Source organism: Silurus aristotelis (assembly GCF_946808225.1).
Source record: "Silurus aristotelis genome assembly, chromosome: 5".
Taxonomy (NCBI): domain Eukaryota; kingdom Metazoa; phylum Chordata; class Actinopteri; order Siluriformes; family Siluridae; genus Silurus; species Silurus aristotelis.
The window spans coordinates 10,037,325-10,063,465 of record NC_139578.1 but is presented as its reverse complement, the minus strand read 5'-3'; the positions used below and the strand labels follow the sequence as shown (position 1 = coordinate 10,063,465).

Sequence of the window (26,141 nt, the reverse complement as noted above, 5' to 3'; positions counted from 1 at the left end):
AGAGGTTTGTCCAGTGAGCTGAAATATTGAGACAAAATAACAAGAATTTAGTTTTTGTCCAGTTGCTTTTACAGTGATTTTTAGTGTTGATTCCTGAAGAATTCTACGTGACACGGCACAAATATTAGCCTAATTTTTCAGGAAAAAAAGCAATGATTGACTTGACATGTATGGTGCATGCAGAACTGTGGTTTGTACTTCATAAGGAATGCTGTAGGGCCAACGAGAAATTGACTGAGAGACACAACTCACATGCAGACACACATACCACCTTCTGGGCTGACAAGACACTATCAAAGGCCTTCTCTTGTAAAAGCTTTAACGCCAGAATTCAAATTCGATTTACACGAGTTGGGTGCTTTCACGTGCCGTTTTAATGTGGCCTGGCCTTTTTACAGCTGCATCATGAAGCTGTTTGAATTGGAACCTTGAAACGATTTTTTTCCCTTAGCAGGCTTGTCCTGGCCTGCACAAATGAAGGGTATGTTGGAGTGGTTAGTGCTCAGGAGTGCTTCACTAATTCTCTGGGCCCCAAAGGGTCTTGGGCTTGAGCTGCCTGGCACACAGATAGAACAGTCCTGGCAACATACAGTATCTGCCAAATGCTAATGACCCTCTACACATTAGTCAGACTGAAGAGGAGAGGAGAAAGCTACTGTTTCTTAATCACTTTGAAATCCCTACTTGCCTCTCAGTAGTGTTGGAACTGTACCATGTAAACGGGTTCTTTAAGAAACCTTACAACACTTTAATTACCTATATTATTTACTTATACTTGTACTGCATTTTCTTTGAGCTGTTAACCTACAGTAGGTTTTTTGACAGGAAAAAGACATCGTAGATGAGAGATAAATAATGTAGACTTATGCACAACTAGTTAATCAAGACTAAATTTGAAGTTAAGATTATTCGATTGGCGAAGATACTTTCATGTCTTGATATGCAGAAATAGAACATCATTCTAAAACAATCCATGTCAACTGATCCACAAGTTCCTAAATAATGGTCCTTCCTGTATGTTCCAATAAATAAAAGGGTTTAACCAGAAAAGCCTTGCAAATTTACACTCCGACAAAAGGGTTAAATAAGTTAACTAACACGAGTAATATCAAGAGGAGTGTATTAGAAAGGTACACACAGAGTTGACATCAAAAAAAGTTTGTAATTATAGTTCACTTAACACTGTGTGGTTCTGAAATTAAAATCTTGATGGTTGCACTGATACGTTAATGCCCATGTCTATTTGATACCATTTAGGGAGTATAAGTTACTCTAACAGATTTAACAAGTTCTTATTTTTAAAATGGCACCATTATAAACTTCTTGTTTTGTTGTTGTTGTTTTACTTTGGGATGTAACAGGTACAAAATCATACAGGTTTCAAAATGACCGAATCAAATGTCCCATGAGTTCCCTTATTCTCATATTTGGTAGTATATCTATTTAAAAGAGTTATGAGGCTATGAATGCATTATTAATGTGGGTTAACTACTAAACCATACTAAGAAAAGGCTTAGTGGTTAAGGCAATATTCCTTAGAGGTTGCCAGTTCTCACAGTTTTCAACTATGGACTCTCTTTCTCTCTCTCTCTCTTTCTCTCTCTCTCTCTCTCGTTCTTTCTTTACTACACACAACTACTGCAAAGAAAAATCTCACTCTTTCCCCATTTAAACGCACTCACCTCAGACAGACATACCCACACAGGCACGAATGCACGCACACACACACACACACACACACACACACACACACACACACATTAATGCTATGCTTCCACCTAAACCTAACCTTAACCTTAATTTCACTTACAACAGCAAAACCCTTGGACTCTTTTTGTTGTTGTTTATCAAATAAAAGCTACACGACTCCCCATTTTTTAGCCCAATTCGGTCAAAATTCTCAAAGAATTGTTTCAAGGATATTTGGTTCCTACCTAGATATAACACACACACACACACACACACACACACACACACACACACACACACACACACACACACACACACACACACACAGAGGGAGGGGAAGAGAGAGAGAGAGAGAGAGAGATAGTGTGTGTGTGTGTGTGTGTGTGTGCGCCATCTGCATCCGAGCAGCAGTCAGGCGGTTGCGCACGAGCTCCGTTGCTTGATGACACTAGTGTTTTTAAGTGTGTCTCGTTTCGATGGTGCGTTTTCAGGATCCAATAAAACTCCACTAACACACACACACACACACACGCGCACACACTCACATTCGCGCGCTCCGGACGACAAAATACAGCACGCGTACACGGAGACGGAGACAGAAAACAGAGAAGAGCGCGCGCACATCCCAGGTCCACGTTGAGAAGCGCGCGGCGGAGCAGCTCATCACATCCACGAGGCTTGTGAGTGTCGTTCTCGCGTTTAAAGCCGGCAGAAAGGCTCGAGGAGCGCTGCAGCCGCAGATCATATTGGTCATGGCCGGGGCCAGGATGCTCGACCTCATGCTTGGAGTTGTGTTACTTCTGCACGCTCTTGGAAGTCTGTTCCAAATCACTCGCGGGGAACTAACCAACCAGGGTATGTATCCATTGGGCAGTTACTTTCCATTTTTTTTTTTTTTTTTTTTTTTTTTAAAGAAGAAGAAAAAGAAACCTCAAGGTTCTATATCTATTATTCATATCAGTGACTTTCCCTATAAAGCGAATATTAGAATAATCAGAGGGTGCCTACTACAAATATTTCCTCTCTATGTACAAAGCAAGAAAGAAAAAAATGTGTATGAACATCTGGGTTTATACAGACTACACGCTCCATGCTTTTTGCATGTCGGAAAATGGTCTTAGGGGTAAAAGTTTAATCTCTCCTGCGTGAACTCAGTGCCTGCATTCAGATCGCAGGGTGTTTTAATAATGCCATTTGCTGGTTTGTGCGCGTGCCTTTGGGGGTTCGTGTGTGCATGCATGCAATTTTTGTTGTGGGTCACACAATGCCACAATTATTGAATCCACCCACAGTAAGCCTAATCAGTTAGTGAGCATCCTCATCTTTCTCATCAAACCATTCGCTACAATCTGTTTAGAGCTCGGTGTGTGGGGGGGGGGTTCCTCTTTTCCACTCATCTAATACACCAGGTGGCTGATTTCACTCTTGTTTGGAGTCTTTCACCCCACAGCATCCATGCATCTGATGAAGCTGTAACATGACTGATGCTTTATCACTCAGAGAATCAAGTCCAAACAAATGAATCCTAAATGTTTATGGTTTTTTTTAACTGTTTGGATACATTCTGAGAATTTTGGGTTGACCATAAACAACTTCTGTGCCATAGACTTTCATGAAGCGAGAGACATGGGAGAATATACTGTACATGCAGGTGTGTTCACATTCACCTGGAGGTTCCTGAGGCACAGACTTTTCAGCTTTATTTAACCAAAACCTCTGACCTCTTGCCCAGTGTTTTCACTAAATTACAATTTTAGCTGTCATGGAGGCTTATTGTGGTTTACATGTGTATTCAGAACACCATCAATCAACACCTCACATTTTCATCACCTGCAGTCTTCTTTCAAAAAATTTCCTTCAGGGATTTAGAATGTGAGCTTTACATACAGTACCTGTATATGAGGTACTTGACTACCAAGGAGGGCTTTTCCAGCAAAGAGAAAGCACAGTTAGTGAGTACAACATGGCTAATATGTATCTGTAACATGTGTATATGCTGTACATTCTGTTACTATTTTAGGCCTCTTAGTTCATGCTTCTCTGAGAGTGATGATCAAGAACAGTTGTTTATGCTCTTGTACCGTTTCACCTGAAACGTTTTCCCATTGATGCTTTGGATTGGTAAAGGAATCTGAAGGACTTCCTGAAGGGAAAATCTTCGCCAGAAGGATATAACCCATTAAACTGTAGCACATATATCATTCAGTTAGGTTTCTGTCACAAACATGCTTTTGGAAAACTCTCTGTCTGTTATATATTTTGTATATGTATTTTGTATATGTGTTACCTAGTCATGTTTTTTCATCTAAATATTTGTGTGCTTTTAGTTGCTCAGGAAAGGTTCTTGTATATGCATTATCATGTTGCTAAATAAGAGCTATAATCAATAAAGCAATCAATAAACATTATGTGAGCACTGACAAGACGCTGTTGCAGTTTAACACTTCATAAGTGAGCATTAAAACTGTGTCTGGACTTTCCATTTGTTTCTATTGGACGGCTGATAAGTCTTTGGATTGAGGGCAGGAGATGAATTGAATCAGTAAAAAGACTGCACCTGGTGATGGCAATGCTGTTACATGGATGGAGGGCTTGAGAGGACTTTATCGCTCTGTGTGTTTTCAAAATCAGTGTCTAGGAAACTTGACATGGAAGACAATAAAATTTGGAATTGTGGAATAAAACAAAATGTAAAACCTTGTGAAAGGCAAAATCTCAGATCAGACTAATCCTCAGAGAGACCCTGTTAGTATGGTTTGTGAAGGGTGGTTCCATGTTTTGGGTGTTATTTGTGTATTATTAATATTAGATTAACAAAAATAAAAACTAAAGTAGGAATTTTCAAATGCATATAAAATCAAATGTTCTTAAAAACACCATGTTATTGTGTATGTTCCATATAAATAACTTTAAGCAGGAGTTAAAGCTACATTACTTTATGCCAATCCCCAGGCCACTAAAACTATTTTACACTAAAATATTATCAAATAAGTTTTTTTAGTTGTGTTCATTGTTTTAAAAAGTCATGCTTGCAACATTCTTTTCAGGAATCGTTTAATATATGTTATAAAAATTTACTTATTACTTTTAAAATGCGCTCAATCTTGCTCTGTAACTGTAGTCAGCTCAATTGAATATATGCTATATCCTTAAAGTCACATGTTCTACAGGCATGTTGTAAAGATCATTGGAAGAAGAAAAAGAAGCTGCTGAAAGCTCCTTTTTTTGTTTTTCTGAATAATGATACTTTAAATGTACAACCCTGCTACTCAAGAATATAGCTAAGTAAATCATATCATCATGATAATTCTAAAAAATCAACCTTGTTACTTTCAATTCTTTTAGTCATTTGAGAGCAAAATGCACCAATTTAATATTTTACCTTATTTATTATACTTACTGACATTCATCAGTGCATCAGATCAACCAGATTGTATTTAACTTCTAGCTAGGTGACTCATTTACAGTACAATAGCTTTCATGGCAGAATAGCTGACAATAAAAAATAAAATAATAATGACAATAAGCTTGAGTTAAGTTGATACATTACATCACACACAAAGATTTACAGTGGCTGTGTGGCAAAAACAGTCTTGGAGTCACCCAAATATTATCGGAATAGAAATGAAGTCCATTAGAAATTTGTTACCTTGTAACACCTCTGTTAAAAAAAGGGAGCTTCTGTCTTGTGTGGACATTTTTCAGTGATGTGTGTATTCCCTAATTGTCCTAACACGCTTGGTTTGAATCTATGCCACTCAGTTGGAAGAAGGGTTAAGGTCATATTTAGTCACATTTCTAACCTGGTTGGGGCAGTGAAGGATGCAGAAATGTTATATGTGTGTGTTGACGATGTGGAGTTTACATCCTGGAAATCAGCATTTGTCAGTAATACATAAGAGGAGAGAAGAGAAGGTTTATTCAATCAAATTTAAGTGGAATTTATAAATTGTTAATCAGTGGTTAATCAGTATTGCATTGTTTATGCCTCAGGATTCATTTCGATCATAATTTGTCTTCATTCGATTTCCAAAATAATCTAAAAATGTATTCAATTCCGATCGATTGTTTCCGATGTTGAGTTTGCATGGAATTTGCATATCCATTTGACAAATGAACTTTATCCTACACATTTTATGCTAAAGTGACTAGTATCATGGTGGAGTTTAGCCATTTCAGTGCTGCAGTGTCAGTGGTACAACCTTGAGCTCATGTTACAATCTGTATGTTTCCTCCTAACTCCCAAAAAAAATTAGTATGTTAATTGCCAATAGGTGTATAAGTGTGTGTGTGTGTGTGTGTGTGTGTGTGTGTGTGTGTGTGTGTGTGTGTGTGTGTGTGTGTGTGTGTGTGTGACTGTGATCATAGCTTATAGAATCTCATTCTCACCTTATGACCAGTGTTCACAGAAAAGGAACCAGATCTCCCACAGCCCTGACCAGGCTTACGGAAAATAAATGAATGAAGATAAAGAGTGAAAGGAATAACAATGTCCTTTCTTTAGAAGTTTGCCTCTCTATGTTTTAAAGGGTTATAATTATTCTCTGATCATTTGTATTGTTGTATGTGTAATCTTCTCTAATGTTTCATGTCACTGGGCAGCTTTTGGTTCATGTGACATGTAAAAGCATACTGAATTTTTATTTATATTTCACTACACCCAAATTTATATTGCGATCTTGAAATATTTTTTATTTGTTGATTAATTATACTAGTATACTACTTATATTGGTTCCTATAAGTTTATCCCTAATGAGCAAGCCGGAGGAGACAGTGGAAAGGATCAACACCCTGAAAAGTTATGAAGATGAAGCCTTAAGAGGAACCAGACTCAAAATGGAACCCATTCTTATCTGGGGGACTGGGAATGTCCACTCATTGTAGTTTCATAATTTTAATTACCTGTTTATTGATCGAAGCAACGAAAAACTTTGTGGCAATTGTAGTCCTAAGACATTTTAGCAGAACCGTTCATATAAATTACAGTCCAAATCCATCTTCATGGTTCTTAAGTGGAACCGTCCATAGTAGTCTCATGTATCTTTTTCCTGTTCGTGTGGAGCCAACCTCAGCACCAGCGAGTTATTTCAGATTTATGAGAACTCCATCCAGAAATAGGGCATCAGGGTGGATCAGGCAGGCTCTGAGAGCAGAATAGGACAGGATCATTGGTCTCAGGAGCATGTGTAGCTTGACAGAGAGAAATAGAAAGTGAGAGACAGACAGAGAGAGAGTTATTGAGGTATATTTTCCAAGAACCATGAGCAATGAGAAAGACATTTCTGCAACCGATTTTGCATTTTTACTTCATGATTTCTTGAAACACAATTTCTTGGTATTCAGTCCACACCACAATCCAATCCCCCAGAATGCTATGAAATGCTGCTTGTGAATGAATAATTGTGGCTGAAAGACAAGTGAGGGGTGGAGATGCAACAGTTTTCATCTTTCTTTTTCGTCTCAATCTAATAATAATTTCAGTAACTGGCCTCATTTTTATAGAAAGCTCTAATCTGGTGTTGTGTGTACATCCCTTACAAATGACTATTGTTGTTAATGGCCAAACATCCTGTGCAAATATCATAAACAACATACATGGTTGTAAAGCAATAAGAAGAAGATTGTTATAAATCGTATACGGTAGTTGTCTTTAGGGAATGTGGTTTGTAACTCTCTCCAATGTAGGTAAGATGCATCAACTCAGACCTCAGCGTTACCCCTTCTTGTTCTATTAAGGCACAGTTTTAGACATTTTACTAAAAAAGCAGCTTACTGCTGGACCTATGGCGCTCGTCTTTACCTGCGTGATCAGTGTATACCCTCTCATTTTCACAATAAAAATTTTACCCGCGATCTAGCCTTTACCGTCACTCATATCGACAGTCCCATTTTTTCCCCCTTTTAGCCACACTCTGAGTTATGACGTTGTGTTCTCTTGTTCGTCAGGGTTTTCTGTCTCAGTGCGCATGGCCCAGATAGAGCAGTATTTATAGAGTGCTAGCTCACTGTTACTGCTATGTAGCCTGATCCACTGAACAGTTTTAATAGGGTCATGATAAAGTTCACAGAGTTGGGACTTGGTCAAGGATTTCCACATGTGGAACCCTTTCCCTGCACACATGCTGTGTATAGATACGTTCACAGTCTTCTCACACACTTAGACACATGTCTACAGATATATGACATCTCTGTAATAGATAACGCAAAGGAACCTCCGTGCAAAAATATCCTGGGGTTTTCCTGCTTCTGGAATGTTAAACAAAGGTTATCAGAGTCATACTGGCTGTGTTTTTGTGTGTGTGTGTGTGTGTGTGTGTGTGTGTGTGTGTGTGTGTGTGTGTGTGTGTGTGTGTGTGTTATAAAGAAAACACATGACGTTATGAGTCATTTCATGCTGTGAGACATTAGTACTTTGGTATGGGATGCACGCACACTGAGTGGGTCATTGGGTTGACAGCAATGGCTGTGATACACAGCCTGGTTCTAGGGGCGAGTTTCCCATTCATCATAATGCCAGCGGTGGCACACACATGCACACACACACACACACACACACACACACACACACACACACACACACACACACATATACACACACACACACACACATACATACACACACAAAAACACTGCAGCAAAGGCAACCACTGGAACTTCCACTGACCTTCATTTCATGTCTCTGTAAGCTGACTGTGAACCTGTAGCTTATGTGCTAAACTACATTTTAGGAAGTGTGTGTGTGTGTGTGTGTGTGTGTGTGTGTGTGTGTGTGTGTGTGTGTGTGTGTGTGTGTGTGTGTGTGTGTAATGAAGACAGAGAGAGAGAGAGAGTGTAGTGTTTTGCTTATTTCATGGAATGCTGTCTTTGTGACTGTTTTCTTCTTGTTCTCTGTGGGTGGAAAGAGAAGAATGCATCAGACTTTATCTGCTCTTAAATGCCTTCCTGGGAGCATTATGAATAGAGCTATGAAGAAAATAATTGGTCTATTTTTGTATGTCCGTGTGTCTATGCGTGTATGCCACAGCAGGTACATCATCACACCAACATCAGGCTGTCTGACTGATCAGAAAGCCTGATCACCCTCTTAATGGGCTTTGATTGTTTAACATCTGTGATTTACAGGAAAAGTGAATTATTTCTCAAGACTGGGACCTTGGGGCTGACTGCACATGGGGTCACAGCTTAAAGCGGGGGTTTCCATAACAACAGGAACAATGTGTGACGCAGTGAAAGAAAGGAGGTGGAGAAAGAGAGAGTTACTTCATGAAAGTCGGCGCAGATGCCGTCCCCAAGCTCCTTTGTGATTCACGTGCTTCAAATCCTCTTTCTGTCTCCGGCGGTGCTTTTGTTCAGTTTCTTTCTTTTTCTCATTGTCTTTAGCTCTCCTTCACAGTGAAGGTTGGAATTAATGCAGCCCGGTATGAGTCCTTTGACCTAATACTCCAGTTTATTATGTTTCTGCAGCTGTTAATTACACTCCAATTATGAGTTTCAAGTGCCTGTGACTCTTATGAAGTACATTGGTTTTCTGTATTTTCTGTTCTAGCATACACAGCAGTGTAGCATCAAGATCAGCACAAGCTGGGCGCAACATATTGTTTAATTCGGTGTACACAAGGCAGTGTTTTCATGTAATTTGCTGGCTAATAACGTCATATTGTTTTGTTATCCATTCTGATTTTTAAAACACAATCTTTACCTGCTGTAACACACTTAACCCCCTGCTAGACACTCAAGTCAAGTGCAATTTTATTCCCTATTTTATTACTTGTCAACGATAGAATGTAATTCTGTTTCTTCAGAATTTGTGACACATAATGACAGCAGCATGACATACAGAACTTTAATATGATACAAGTGCAAATACTCATAATAAATGAATAAACACTCAGGACACAGCACTGTACTAGATGGAAGATATCAGTGCAAACAATAGTTTGTAAACTGTAAGCCATGTAATTGGGTTGTAGATAAGATAAGATATGATATACCTTTATTCGTCCCACAGCGGGGAAATTTCTATGTTACACCAGCAAAGGAAAGAAATAAAAATAAAAATAGTAATAATAAATGCAAATATATAAAAAGAATATACACATACTATAATATACAGTAAATACACAGTACGATGTATAAATACAATAAGGGAAGAAAAAAGTATGCATTGCAGGTAGTATTTCACACAGGTGATATTGCACGAATTGCAGGTAATTATTGCACATATTGCAGGTAATATTGCACATATTGCAGGTAATATTGCACATATTGCAGGTAATATTGCACACATGTAATGTTATATTGCACACAGGTAATGTTATTGCACAGCTAAAAAGTAATAACAGTGTTGTATTTTGGTGACTGGTTTACTGGGAGCAGCTTTGATTGTAAAGTCTAATAGCAGCAGGGAGAAAATACCTTCTATAACCTTCTTCTGAAGACAAAGATGGAGAAAAGTGTAGCAGGGGATTTGGTCTAAGTAAATGTCTGTGTAATACATGATAGATTATTTGCCTCGAAGGTAAAGGCTTTTTCATTCATGTTTTTAATATTTTAGATTTTTTTTCATGTCAGTCTGTGTTTATATAAGAATGTTATGTCTCATTCTGTTTTGTTGTTTTGAGACATTGTGACCAGTTTGGCTCGTGCTCATCTCTACAGCCTAACTAAAGTTTGTGGGATTTCCATGTTGTATTATAAGGATATTGGTAATAGTTTGTCATTAGTTAATTGTGGAAATCAAGCACAATTAAACAGTTAAACAAATAGAATGACGCGAATGCATTGTGGCTACATTATGAGAAGGTCAAAAGGTTCATTAGTGCAGAATTGTCTGGCAGGAAAGTATAAAAGCAATAAAAAAAATCTTAATACTATTCAGATGTGATTTAGACTTGACATTTAGAATGTAATGAAGCAAACATGGAAAATCCTGCAGAATTGAATCTTACACAGAAATATTAGGAGTTAGAAGCTACGCTTTAGCCTTAAGGTTCTTTGTAAATATGAGCTAAGGTTCATTACATGTGAATGTAGAATAAACGTGGCAGTATTAGTGCGGTGCAATGGAAAGAAATCCAATCATTTTAGTTCGAACCAGTTCAAACCACAAGTTTTAGAGTTAAAGTGAGGACCACGTGTGTTTGACGGTGTGGGAATGATGTGTCTGTGGGTCTGACGGTATGTGTGTGTGGCTGTGGGTGCTTTGTTTGTGGCATAGCAAAGGTTAGCACTTGGGGAGTGGAGGGTTTTAGGGCACTCAGGCATTCTGACTAGAGAACAAAGCACCATTGGAAATGTGTATGTGTGTGTCTGTCTTTCCTTTCTTCCATCTTTCCTTGTCTGTCTGTCCTTTTCCTTCTCACAGCTATGTGTCTGCTTTTTTTTTTTGTATGAGAGAAAAGTTGTTTCACTTGAAACATTGCCAGAGTGTTGAAAGAGCGGGTGGCCTTTTCCGACTCATCATCGTTTAACCATATTTATACTATACGGCTCCTCTGGGGCGATTTGTACTGAAATGTCACATTTTAACATTCACCACACCGTTGCTCCTTGTGGTTTCATTAGATGTCTGCATCAGGCAGCAGTAAAATCACTGAATGTATATTACTGAGTCTGACATGCTCTGGTCTCTACATTGCTTTTCCACAGTGAACCCTGTGAACCCTAATCTTTTTACAAAATCCACTTTTGTAGATTTTGTTGTCTTCTTCGCAGCCTCAAAACAGTGAAAGTGGGAAACACACACTGTGTGTAGACTCATTTGTTTCCAGAAAGAGTGGTGAGGATAAGCGGGCTCCTGTAGATAGTGGAGATATGAGGATTAAGCTTGTGTTTTGTGGGAACTCAAGTGATAATAGTAGCTTATCGGTTTACTGATGTGTTTTGTTTTGGTACATTTGAAAATGACTACAAAGAAAAGTGCCTCAACCTGAACTGAGGCTGAAATACACAATATTATACTCAAGAATAAAGGTTTATTGGTTTATGACTAGAAGGACATGGTGCTTTGAAATGTGTGTGTGCTTAAGGCAAATGTTTTTATTTTCCAGTAAAATATCTGGACTACAGTGCTCCTGCACAGACTTGCACACAGTCTTACTGATTGTCAACTGCCTGCGAGTCTTAACAGGACCCTGCGGGCTCTTACCAACCCTGAGCTTAATAATGGAGCTTTGTGTTTCTGTGACTTGAATTCATTCTCTCTCTCTCTCTCTCTCTCTCTCTCTCTCTCTCTCTCTCTCTCTCTCTCTCTCTCTCTCTCTCTCTCTCTCTCTCTCTCTCTCCCTCCCTCCTGTTGGTTTATGAGAAAGAAACTTGGTTTGAGGAAAGACAATCCCAAAACAGTCATGCAGTCTTGCAGTTAGAGTATAATGTCAACCAGATCGAGCCCCAGATTTCCCCTGTTTGTTTAAAAAGTCTAGAAAACTATGCATCTGTTCTTTTCCCCCTGGAAATAAACACACCATTAAGAGATTTAATTTGCTATACTAAAAGCCACTTTGTCTAAATTATTTAGGCATTTTTATGAAATATAACTTTTAACCAAAGACCTTTTCAACTTGTTTTCAAAAACCAAAGCTGCATGAGTGTCATTTTTGTGATTTTAAAAATAATTTGGAACTAAATATCTACAGTCATCTGAAAATATATTTTTTGCTATATGGTGTGGAAATTTGGGTTTGAGATACAAAAAGACTTTCCAGCTATTTATATCTCAGTGTGTTAACAACTTTGTACCTCTTTTGGAACCCACCTAGATTTCAAAGCACAGTCAAATTTTCACCTACTGTATGATGACTGATTTTTTTGCTTAGAAGGTTAAACCAAGATCAAGACAAGAAAGCGGTCAGTGGGAAGAACACATAAAAAAGTGTAAAGAGGGGAAATCATTCAGCTCATTATATGATGAAGCTTTGATTTACATGGAGTGAAAGCTCTTGAGTGGCCTGCTATAGAGCTCTGACTTCAACCATAATAAACATCTTTAAAATTAATTGGAATTCTGACATTTACATTCCAAATCTAGTGGATTAAATGGAACCTCCATGTAAAATGGGCTGTTCAAAAAGCATATACATGGTCAGGTGTCCACAAAATTGTATCCATATAGCATACTAGTGTAGAACAAGGTCTTAGAAGCAGGGTAAACTGTGTAAATGCTTCAGTTATATTAAAGAATTGTTGGATGACTTGGATAGTAAACCACCACAGTTCATTAAACATTTTACTGGCCTAAATATGCATTTTAGTTATGTAATCTTTTTGTAACTTTTACAAAAGCAGAGTTTTTGGTGTGAGTCTTTATGGGGTTTTTTTGTTGTTTTTTTTGCTGCACCAAAGAAATTGTATCCTGGCCAATATGAAACTGCTGTTTATAACATCTATTTTGATTTCTCACCAAACTATTACCTAATAACTCATGTATTTGACAGACAGACAGAACATAACAGCTAATATTACAAGCTTGTGCATGATCAAACTGCTAAGTCTTTTGTTTCTTAAACAGTAAAAGCTCTGTAGGATATAAAGTTTCCCATGTCCTCTAGGCAAGCTGAACAATATGAGAAAAAAAATTACTACAGGGTAATTTATCTATGACAATGTTATGTCATGGATACAATCTGAGAGTAAGCGAAAATGTGTTTACTTACAGAAAAAAATGTAGTGATATAATTTATGTGGTAATAATTAGATTAGATTTAGATTAGATTCAACTTTATTGTCATTGTGCAAGGTACATGTACAGAGGCAATGAAATGCAGTTAGCATCTGACCAGAAGTGCATAAGTAGCCTACTACAATAAACAAATAAATAGCAAATTAATTCTTGTAAATGTTACATCAGACTGGTTTATCAGGAAATCCCCTAAGGTTTTAAAGTATTGATAATATCCTGGTCTTAATGTAGACCATGAGTGCTTTCAACACTATAATGTCATAGAAACACACTGATTCCATTTTCATGAAAATAAGCTGAATAGATTTTTACATAAATTGTATTTTCCAATTCGAATCGAAGAGAATGGGCTCATAGCGTGTTAGGCTATTGGTCGAAGTATTACGATTTTTTTTTTAAAACAATAGTATTTAACCATCTCTGAGCAATAATACTAAGGACACTTCCACAACTTTACAAAGTTACAGTTGTTTATTTGGTTGATTGAGAATGATTCATAAAACTTCATAAAGTCAAAGTAAATGTCAGCAGCATAGATCTGGGGTGTCAAAAAAATGATTACTTCAGCCTAGAGAACAGTGTGATATTCAAATAGAAGCTAAGCATAGTTAAGACTCTAATTATGGCTTCATTTCCACCCAAACATTATTCTTACAGATCTGTGGGAGACTGTGGTCCAAACAACCATCTTTGCAAAACACTATCAATCGAGTGTTAACAGTTAAGTGGCCAAACAGAAGTCACCCCTCAGTAAAATGTTCAAAACACGAGCAGATTCCATCCATACACTTAAGCATGGTGGTGCTAACATCATGCTCTGAGTAGATTTTTAGCATGGGTGAAAGATAAACAGATCAAAATTCTGAAACGTCCTTAAGAAAAGTTCAAGATCAATTAAGACGTGAATGCTCACTGGCCAGGACTACAATAATCTGAAGTCTGTTTAGCCTATGGTGGTTTAGACTCGACTGAACATTTCTGGAAATTTAACAAATGTTGGACTGGAAGGACATCCCCAAATCCAAGTGATCCAAGCTTCTGGCATTACAGCTAAGATCACTTAAGACTGTAATCACTGCTAAGAGCCCTAAACAAAATGAACTGAACTAAACAGTTGAGTAATTTTCTTTTTTAGACTAAAGCATGAAATATTTAAATGTGTGCCTGTAACATAGGAAAATAAAATAGTATAATGTAATGGAAAAGATTGGTCTTAACACATTAGCATATATATATATATATGTGTGTGTGTGTGTGTGTGTGTGTGTGTGTGTGTGTGTGTGTGTGTGTGTGTGTGTATGTATGTATGTATATATATATATATATATATATATATATATATATATATATATATATATATATATATATATACATACATACAGTATGTGTATATATATATGTGTGTGTATATATATACAGTGGAACCCACTTATCTCGACCTCGGTTAACTCGACAACCCTATTAAGTCGACGTTTTTGAAGTGGAACCGCCACATTCTCGCTTTGTCTTAGCATTTTTTATCGTTTATGTCGACGTTTTTTATGTCGCCGAATATCTTTTTTTATCTTATTTTCCCCCCTAATATCTCGAGCACAAGGGGGGAAAAATTTGCCATTTAACGTCGGTTATCTCGATCGGCACTGTGCAGCTGCAGAAGAACTCGTGAAAGTGAAGGAAAAATCAACCCTTACAGATGCTACAAGTGTTGTATTGTATACTGGTGAATCTCTGCTGTTAGTTAGTGCACATATGCCTTTTGTTGTTAAATGTTATGCGATGAACGGGAGGCGAAAGCGGCGCCTGGTAGGATCGCGGCACGGAACGTGGGATGAGCAGCAAAAGCATAGAATTAACAACGGCAGGATCGGGGGGAATCCGCGATGCGCTTTGGGAAGAAAAAAGCAGCCGTTGAGAGAGTGCCGGTGGGAAGGCACATACCGGGATATGCATGAGCGATAACAACGACCGCCGTAAACCAACATATACCAACAATAACGGACGGTGAGAGTGTGGAAGTTTAAATAGGAGCTGGTGATGATGCTAAACGAGCACCATATGTGCGCGATTGAAGCCGGGAGCTTCAGAGAAACCGGCCGGGAAAGATTCCTGACATTAACAAACATGTACTGTATGTATTTTTATAGCATGCCTTCATCAAACAAATCAGGGCAACGCTGTTGTGTAAAAAACCCCTCCAAAAACACGTGCATGCACATTCTCATTTATTAACGCACATCATGTACATAAAGAAATTTCAAGCACGTTAATATATTGCCGCCATATTGATTTTCATTTATCTCGATCATCGGTTATCTCCATGCTTTTTGGCAATTGGCAACCCCCTAGGACATCAACATAACCGGGTTCCACTGTATATATATATATATATATATATATATATATATATACAGTGAGACAAATAAGTATTTGAACACCCTGCTATTTTGCAAGTTCTCCCACTTAGAAATCATGGAGGGGTCTGAAATTGTCATCGTAGGTGCATGTCCACTGTGAGTGACATAATCTTTAAAAAAAAAAATCCAAAAATCACAATGTATTTTTTTTAAACTATTTATTTGTATGATACAGCTGCAAATAAGAATTTAAACACCTGAGAAAGTCAATGTTAATATTTGGTACAGTAGCATTTGTTTGCAATTACAGAGGTCAAACGTTTCCTGTAGTTTTTCACCAGGTTTGCACACACTGCAGGATGGATTTTGGCCCACTCCTCCACTCCTCCACACACATTCTCTAGATCAGTCAGGTTTCTGGCCTGTCGCTGAGAAACACAGAGTTTGAGCACCCTCCAAAGATTCTCTATTGGGTTAAGGTCTGGAGACTGGCTAGGCCACACGGAACCTTGATATGCTTCTTACAGAGCTACTCCTTGGTTATCCTGGCTGTGTGCTTCGGTTCATTGTCATGTTGGAAGACCCAGCCTCGACCCATCTTCAATGCTCTAACTGAGGGAAGGAGGTTGTTCCCCAAAATCTCGCAATACATGGCCCCGTTCATCCTCTCCTTAATACAGTGCAGTTGCCCTGTCTCATGTGCAGAAAAACAACCCCAAAGCATGATGCTACCACCCCCATGCTTCACAGTAGGGATGGTGTTCTTGAAATAAATAATTACACATTTAGTGGAATTATGACCCAAAAGTTCTATTTTGGTCTCATCTGACCACATTTTTCCCATGACTCCTCTGGATCATCCAAATGGTCATTGGCAAACTTAAGACGTGCCTGGACATGTGCTGGTTTAAGCAGTGCCATGCATGATTTCAAACCATGACGTCTTAGTGTATTACCAACAGTAACCTTGGAAAGGGTGGTCCCAGCTCTTTTCAGGTCATTGACCAGCTCCTCCCGTGTAGTTCTGGGCTGATTTCTCACCTCCCTTAGGATCACTGAGACCCCACGAGGTGAGATCTTGCATGGAGCCCCAGTCTGAGGGAGATTGACAGTCATGTTTAGCTTCTTCCATTTTCTAATGATTGCTCCAACAGTGGACCTTTTTTCACCAAGCTGCTTGGCAATTTCCCCGTAGCCCTTTCCAGCCTTGTGGAGGTGTACAATTTTGTCTCTAGTGTCTTTGGACAGCTCTTTGGTCTTGGCCATGTTAGTAGTTGGATTCTTACTGATTGTATGGGGTGGACAGGTGTCTTTATGCAGCTAACGACCTCAAACAGGTGCATCTAATTTAGGATAATGAATGTAGTGGAGGTGGACATTTTAAAGGCAGACTAACAGGTCTTTGAGGGTCAGAATTCTAGCTGATAGACAGGTGTTCAAATACTTATTTGCAGCTGTATCATACAAATAAATAGTTTAAAAATCATATATTGTGATTTCTGGTTTTTTTTTTTAGATTATGTCTCTCACAGTGGACATGCACCTACGATGACAATTTCAGACCCCCCATGATTTCTAAGTGGGAGAACTTGCAAAATAGTAAGGTGTTCAAATACTTATTTTCCTTAATATATATATGGTATATATAATATATATAAACTTTTGGTCTGTACTGTATATATATATATATATATATATATATATATATATATATATATATATATATATATATATATATACAGTACAGACCAAAAGTTTGGACTATGTATATAATTCCCCATATATATAATATATACACACACGCACACGCACACACACACACACACACACACACACACACACACACACACACACACGTATACATATATCAACGTCCATTGATGTGCATTATGTTGCTTTTATGTTACTTTTCCCCAGTGTATCAGTGAGTTATTTCTATTCCAATGTAATCACTACAAAGTAAAAGACTAATGAATAGGCATTTGTGCAACATGACACTAATTAGATGAGTAAGGAATTAAGTCTGACAGGCCAATTATGAATAAATTATGCAAGTCATTACCTGGCAGGGCTTGTTGACCTGCATCTTTGACAAAGAGGTCAAGAAAAAAATAAGATGCAAGTGGAACTATATAAAACCAGAATGACTAGCTCTTTAAATGAGCTATATGAGTCAGTGTAGAATGTTACAGTATAGAGTGTGTCTTAATTCTTTGCATAATATTAAATAATCAGCAAGCATGAGATTTCTGCCTCATGTCTGATTCCCTACCGAATAGCATGCTTTACAATCCAAAATAGAATTACCCTCATTTGCATACTTATCATTCCAAGCCTGTACCCTTTACTTGCTTCTTCTATCATTCTGATGTTTTCCTATGCTTGTTAGGTGGTCTATTTTTTATAATCATTTCAGTATTTAGATTTTGCACAATATGCCAAGACTGTTCCTGATTTTAATAACGTGCACTCTTTTCCTGCCAAGTCTGACACTGTAGAAATGTGAATAATTAGGCAAAAGAGAAGCTCGCTATATGCCTCAATTTTCCATTGTTGTCAAAACCATTTGAGCTTTGTGCTTTTAATCTCATAAACCGTCTCATCCCGTCTCAGGTCTGTAAGTGAGTGTGTATTGATTATAGTGACAGTATTAACACACAGGGATTTGCTCTATCGATTCTGACTCTGCACATCTTCAAAAGCTTTGTCTGAGTAAGTTTTGATATGTATGCTTCTCCTCTTTATGAATGTTATATTATGATGGGGTGGACTTGGATTTTAATCACCAGTAGGACAATATGTGGCATCCTCCTCACACCCCCAAAAACCAACCCTTTTCCCAACATGCTCTCTTTAAAAGAGTGACATACTGTGCACCTTTTATTATAGAGTGTGGCCCATGCTGACTTCTGACTTGTCCTGGCAGTAATAGAAGACTCCAGTTAAATTTCCTGGCAAAACTAGCATTTTGGGAACATCTATCTCATGCAGAGCAAACACAGGAATACAAATACAATGACAACGAGAAGGCAATGCAGGTTTTGCTGTTAGATAGTAAAAGCTTACAGTTTGGTCTAATCAATTCCTATTAGACATCAGACATTAAAGAGCACAGAATCTGTATGTTATGTTTTTTTCTTTTTTTAAATATCTTGGCATGAGATGGATTTGGCTTGGGTATTCAAATATCCAATATCCAATATTGAAGTCTTGGGTATGGTAGGTTGAAAATGATTGGACTAATCAGATAAAACTGAATGAAGCACTAGAAGCACATTAAATAGCAACAGTGTTTGTGGCATACAGAAGGCAAAATGGCACCTTTAAAACTGATCTATATAATACACTTAGCTTTAACAGCCACTTCTCTCAGAGCAAAAAAAAGTTTTCTTATAACTCACCTTATTCCTGCACTTGTAACATATGGATACCTCCTTAAACCTCTGGTGCAGCATTAAAATCAGCAGGACTACACTTAATTGACTTTATGTTCATATGTGGCTGCTAATTTGTAGATTGTTTAGCATCTGTGTTATTTTCACTCTCCTACTTTGCCAGTTCCCACCACTTGCAAGATCTACCAAATGGTAGGGAGGAAGTTTTCATGCTTCCTCAGAGACACATAAAGCCAGCCAAATGCATTTTTTTATATAGCTGCACCAAGGGGCATCTTAAAGATTAGATGTAGCAAATTTTGGATTTTGGAGAGTGTGGTTATGGAGATTTGTGCTCATTCATCCACAAGGGGCATTAGTAAAGTCAGGCACTGGTGTAGATGTGTAGATGTGGTGAGGAGGCTTCGAGGGTGCAGCCACCTTTTAAAGGTGTTCATTTGGGTTCAGGTCGGAGCTCTGTAGCAGGCAACTGAAGATCTTCAACTGTGTAAAACCTCTTCATGAAGCTCCCATTGTGTACATGGACATTGTTGTTCTGGAGCAGGTTGAGGTTTCCTAGGTTAACTGAAGGGAAATGAAATTCTACGGTTTCCAAATACATTCTATACAACTGTGTGTGCGGATATTTTTGTGACAGGTGTCCCAAAGCTTTTGTTCATATAGTGCAGTTCTTTTAGATCAGTACTTTTGATTGTTAATAAGTGAAGAATGTAAATGTAAAAAATTTAAAATTTTTACTTTTACTCAAGTAGAGGACTGTGTACTTCATCTACCGCTGCCTGAGTGAATCTGGATTACATTTCTGTCATGATACTAATTTAAGTATAGCAATATATGTCTGTGTATATATATATATATATATATATATATATATATATATATATATATATATATATATATATATATATATATATATATTTATATATGTGTGTCTGTGTGTGTGTGTGTGTGTGTGTGTGTGTGTGTGTGTGTGTGTGTGTGTAGTTAAATTTAACAACCACATCTGTCATGCTTGAAAAAGTGTTAGAGCACTCATTACTTAATTTGTACCAGCTCTTTCATCAACTTTCATATTTGGAGCGCCTGCTGTATCCGACACTATTGTATTACAGGACGTGCTTAGAGCACTGTTCTGTCTAATTGTCCCAGGCTATTTTCCTTTTCCTCTTCTGGACGTCTTGCTCTTGTATTTTGGTACCTCATGTTTTACAAATTAGGCACTTATCACTATTACCTCACAACTACACTTGTGTCTCTCCTGATATTGTCAGAGCAAGGTTAGATTATAAGGCCCAGACCTTAGAGTTTAGTAATATTTTATAAAAATCATAGCTGCTCTTAAATCTACTTTTCCTTTCAGATAGTTATTCTGGCTATTTGGTTATTTTAGAAAGTTCCATATTCAAGGTCATTTTGGCAAAAAAAATTAAAAATAAAAAAAACACCATCTATATTGTAAATTCTTGTTTATAACAAAATTTCATAAAAAGGGAGATATGAAAAAATGTTGAAAATTTGACTTGTATGTAGCAAAATGCAATAAAAACTTTTACAAGTATAGATGCAGGAGTGTTTAAACGAAACCGGATGTTAGCGATCTAGTTACATGCTTTAAGATATAACAGGTCTGTAAGAGAGTGTGTATTGATTATAGTGACAGTATTAGCACACAATGATTTGCTCTATCGATTCTGACTCTGCACACCTTTAAAAGCTTTGTCTGAATGAGTATCGATATGCAGGTTTTTCTTCTTTATAAATGCTATATTATGGAGGAAACTTTATGGACAACCCACCACTAAAATTGTCTATTGTTTACACTTTGGTACACATTGTTTACTGTTTCACTGTCTACTGCCATAAGGATTTTCTTTGTATATACATTTTTCTCTTTGTTCACATACATATCTTTATATATCCTTTATATCTTATATTTTATTTTATATAGTTTTTATACTTTATACTTTATTTATCTGCTTTTTTCTTTCTCCCCACCCTATTCCCCTCTTGCCGGACCATCGTATAAAGCATTTCACTGCATGTCATACCCTGTATGTATGTGTATGTGATAAAAATTAGATTTGATTTGATTTGATTTGAGGGGTAGACTTGGATTTGAATCTACAGTAGGACGAATATGTGGCTTCCCCCTCACACCCCCAAAACCCAACCCTTTCCCCAACATGCTCTCTTTAAAAGAGTGATGTAGTGTGTACCTTCTATTATAGAGTGTGGCCCATGCTGACTTCTGAATTGTCCTGGCAGTAATAGTCTCCAGTTAAATTTCCTGGCAACCTAGCATTTTGGGAACATCGATCTCTGGCAAACACAGTAATCCAAATACAATGACAGAGAATGCATTCATAAAAAATGTGAATGATCAAATCTGTGAATTAAATAATGTATCACAAATAAATTAATAAATTAATTTCATGATTTTTACAACAAAAGCTCTCCTATGCAAAATCACTGATTAACAGTCTGTTCATTGGGAACCAGCCTGTTAATCTGACATGCTTTTTTGTTTTAGAGACATGCTAGAAACCTTGAAACCTTGCTCTAGCAAAGTCACTGCTTCAGCAGCAGTTTTTTCAAGAAAAACAATTCGACAAATGATTTGCTCATTACCATCTTCAATGGGGATTGAAAAATGAAAATCGGACATATTCATATACACCTAACACAAAAATACCCCACACATCCACAAGGTATGAAACCACGTAGGAGACAAACTACCCAACGGCAAAACCCACAACGATAGAATTCTTAGGTCCCACCTTGTTTTTCTGGGTGACATAAAATGATTTAAACATTGGCTTCAAAGTAAAAATAATGAATGGCTTGTTCAGTATTAAGTACATTATAATAAATATTATTTTAAAACATATTTCCTGTTGCCAAAAAATTGTTTGTGAGATATTATACATTTAGAGCCAATCCATGGATATAAGTTACATATACGATATCTCACAAAAGTTAGTACACCCCTCACATTTCAGCAACCATTTTAGCATATCTTCTCAAGGGACAATACATAGAAATGGAACTTGAATATACTTTAGAGTAGTCAATGTGCATTTTGTTTAGCAGTATAGATACAAATAACAACATATAGCCATTATTGTTAAAATAGCTGGCAACAACAGTAAGTACACCCTAACTGAACATGTCAAAACTGTGCCCAAAGTGTCAGTATTTTGTGTGAGCACTATTGTTATCCAGCACTGCCTTAATCCTCCTGGGCATTGATTTTACCAGAGCTGCACAGATTGTTGCTGGGATCCTCTTCCACTCCCCTATAATGACATCACATAGCCGCTGGATGTTAGAAACATGGCACTTCTCCACCTTTTTCAATTAAGGATGCCCCACATATGCTCTATATCGTTCAGGTCTGGAGATATACTTGGCCACTCCATCACCTTCAGCAAGGTAGTTGTCATCTTGGTGTGTCTGGGGTGGTTTTCATGGTGGAAAACTGCCGTTCAGCCCAGTTTCTGAAGGAAGGGCATCATGTTCTTTGTCAGAATGTCACATTGCATGCTGGAATCCATGTTTCCCTCAATGATCTGCAGCTCTCCAGTACCAGCAACACTCATGCAGCCCCAGACCATGATGCTACCACCACCATGCTTGACTGTAGGCAAGAGACAGTTTTCTCGGTACTCCTTACCAGGGTGTTGCCACACATGTTGGACACTATCTGAGCCAAACAAGTTTATCTAAGTCTCATCAGACAACAGGACATGGTTCCAGAAATTCTAATTCTCAAATCCTCAGAGTTCTTTGCAATGAGGTGCAATGTTAAACATGCTCCAATACAAGATGCACATATTTCTATGGTCCTGTCAAACAGACAAAACATGAACATGATAAATAGGACATGGGGCTTTGCATGGTTACATGACATACAGCTGTTAATCACCTAGGGTTTACTCACTTTTGTTGCCAGATATTTACACAATAATGGCTATATGTTGAGTTATTTTCAGAAGACAGTAAATCTATTAAGCTGCACATTGACTACTCTAAAATATATCCACGTTTAATTTCTATAGTACTGTACCTTGAAAAGTTATACTTAAATGGTTGCAGAAATGTGAGGGGTGTACTCACTTTTGTGAGATACGGTATATAAATTATTGTTGAAATCTTTCTGACATATGCTATCTCTCAGTTCCTCTATCACATTTTGTTGTTGAATGTTTTGCCCTGTAGAATACTGACTGACAGTTGTTTTAACTGCAAACAATATCCACTTCACTTTTCTAACCTGCTTTTCAGCAGCTTAAAACCATTAAATGAAGCTAATTCTGTCTCTAATTCAGTATAAATGAGGTGAAATCTGTTCTTTATTAACTGTGTCCTTGTCGGTGTTTTGATTTGTATTTGGCTTGGGCACAAATTGAGGCTTTAGCTTAATATCCACATAATGAGAGAAGGAATGTATTCATTTATCCAAATATTTGGCACAATGGCTTGAAGGCAGGTGAAAGGCCAGTGAATAAGAACTCTTATTCTCTCTTAACTCCTTAAATCTGATAAGAGCTCCATAAGCCTCGGTTTATATAAAAGAATAATACAGGTAGACTTGCGTATCCTTGTACAGAAGAAATTTTTGTCTATGAACACAAATGGTGGTTAAAGCGATATCAAAGAAGCAAAGATGAAGCCATATGTGAACATGAGCTAGAAATGTTGGCACTTTTTTGGGCAAAAGAAAAGTCATTTAAAATGAGGGCAAAGTGGCCAGACAAATGGAAATTAGAAATTGGTTTTGGAAACCATGGACACTACGTCCTTCAGACTAAAGAGGAGAGGGACCATTTGGCTTATCATCAGTGCTCAGTATAAAAAATTTGCATATCCGATGGTATGGGGCTGCATTTGTGTATATGGAATAGGAAGTTTGCACATCTGAAAAGGCGCCATTATTACTGAAAGGCATATATGCAGTTGGTTTAAGAGCAACATGTGCTTCCAGACAAACTTCCTTTTAGGTAAGGACTTGCATATTACTGCAAGACAATGCTAAAATGTATACTTCACCTATTAAAACAGCATGGCTTTGTAGAATAAGAGTCAGGGTGCTGAACTGGCCTGTCTGTGGTCCAGACCTTTCACCGGTTAAAAACTTTTGGAGCATCAAGATATAAAAAATGGGAAACTTAGTTATAAAATGATTACAAAGAAGACCTAGCACTTTTGAGCAGCAAAAATACTGTATAAGTTTATTTTTTAAATAATCCACTACAAATGCACTAATAAACAGAAAATGCAAACATATGAATATGAATAAGAGCAGCACTGTTGTTGTTGTTGTTTTTCTTACAAGAAACATTCAAAGGGAATCTAGTTGAGACTTGAGGTGTGACTGGGGGTAGCACAGGGCACAGGTTTAGACTTAGACCACACCCACACCTTGTTTACATATAAATAAAGCGATAAACATGTACAGTTATGGATGGTGTCATTGCATTACACCCCTACTGAGTGAACTCTTTGGTGTATACTATTAAATGTCAAATTGTAAACTTAACTCACTGACATGGTGGATTGATTCTGATTGTAAAATTGCTGCTCATTACAAAATACTTGTTTAAAGTGCAGATGTTGTATAGTGCCAAGCTACACATTTGCGGAAAGTTTGTGTGCAAGACTGTGGGCAGACTGTGGCAAATGTAACACATTTTTCACAAGCTTACACTGACCACAGTATGTGCTTGTGTGTATATGAGAGTTGAGTGAGTGTAAGTGGGTAGATACCCACAGCAATATGAAGTCAGCTGAGTACCTGAATGTACTGAATAAACAGGTTATCCCATCAATAGATATTTCTTTCCTGACAGCACACAGCATAAAGGCGAAATACATTTGCCTGCTTAAAATATTTTTACAATTTTGTTGTATCGCTCATACAACATATTTTGATCTTATGTCATTAGAAAGTTGACATAAGAAAAAAATTAATAAAAATAAACTAACTAGACTATGTTTGATAATCATGCAACACATTGATACAGTGAACAGTCACACACATTTTTAAGTAGTTTCTTGGATAGCTTAAAGTCTACCTTTGTGAAAGAAAATGGCCAGAATAATTTCTTTATTTCTCTGATTCTCTAATCTTCACACTCTATCTTGTGCTTTACCCATTTCTTACTCTCTTCTCCTGTTCCTGTTTTCATCCTTGGCCTGGAACATCTGCAATCTTCCCGTCATCCTCCAACTGCTTGGAAGGCGAAAACGTTTCCTTAAAATGAGCTGTCACGACAGCCAAGCTGAAGTTTTCAAGATGTTCTGCATGCTGACCCAGTTCTCTTGCTTTTTTCTGATACGATCGCTATTTAGTCATGTATGCTTCGCCAAGCCATCGCTTAGTCCACTGGGGTGATGATTATCATATGTGTTTGTGAGAGCTGTCTGGAAGTGCACACTTGATGACTTATTCATGAGGCATGTTATGTGTGATAGGAAGTTATAAAGAATTCATTGTGTTTGCATGTGTGTGTGTATTCACGTACTGATATATAATCGATTCGAACAAACATTTAAATCTTTGTTTTCGAGTTTCTGATGAAGACCTAAACGAGAAAATATTTGCAAAAGTGTTTAATAGTGTATTAGTTTTTCAACTCTTTCTTCATATGTGAAGAGTCACAACAAATTAGTTTTCTTATCTGTGGCATGGAAAATGAAAAAAAAAGGTCTAGATCAGGCAAAATGTAAAAAAATTTAATAAAGAGAGAAAAATATGTTTATATTTTCTTTTTTTTTTGTTGAAACAAAACTTTTAGGGCTTTGAGATTTTGGAATCTAATTTGGATTTTAATTTCATGCACGTCCTCACACACACACACACACACACACACACACACACACACACACACACACACACACACACACACACACACATATACACACTTACACCCAACACCAGGAGCAAGTATGAACACAGGTTGACATAGTTTCCCCTCCATAAGGGAGATGAGAGATGCACAGGAAGCGCTCATTCCAGCTGACTGA

The 26,141-nt window shown here is 37.5% G+C and overlaps 1 protein-coding gene across 5 annotated transcripts in view; it reads left to right on the top strand.

The window, feature by feature from the left end:
- The first annotated feature begins 1,755 nt into the window (after window positions 1–1,755).
- Window positions 1,756–26,141, top strand: part of plxdc2b (plexin domain containing 2b) — a 138,231-nt gene continuing 113,845 nt past the window's right edge. For 2 of the 5 annotated variants that reach the window (XM_083542013.1, XM_083542012.1), the window contains exon 1: window positions 2,055–2,544. In XM_083542013.1, coding sequence (XP_083398139.1) covers window positions 2,442–2,544 — 103 coding nt within the window. In that variant the 5' untranslated portion in view covers window positions 2,055–2,441. Of the gene's footprint in view, window positions 2,545–26,141 lie in introns of all 5 variants that reach the window. The other 3 variants (XM_083542010.1, XM_083542011.1, XM_083542009.1) reach the window with 2 other exon arrangements.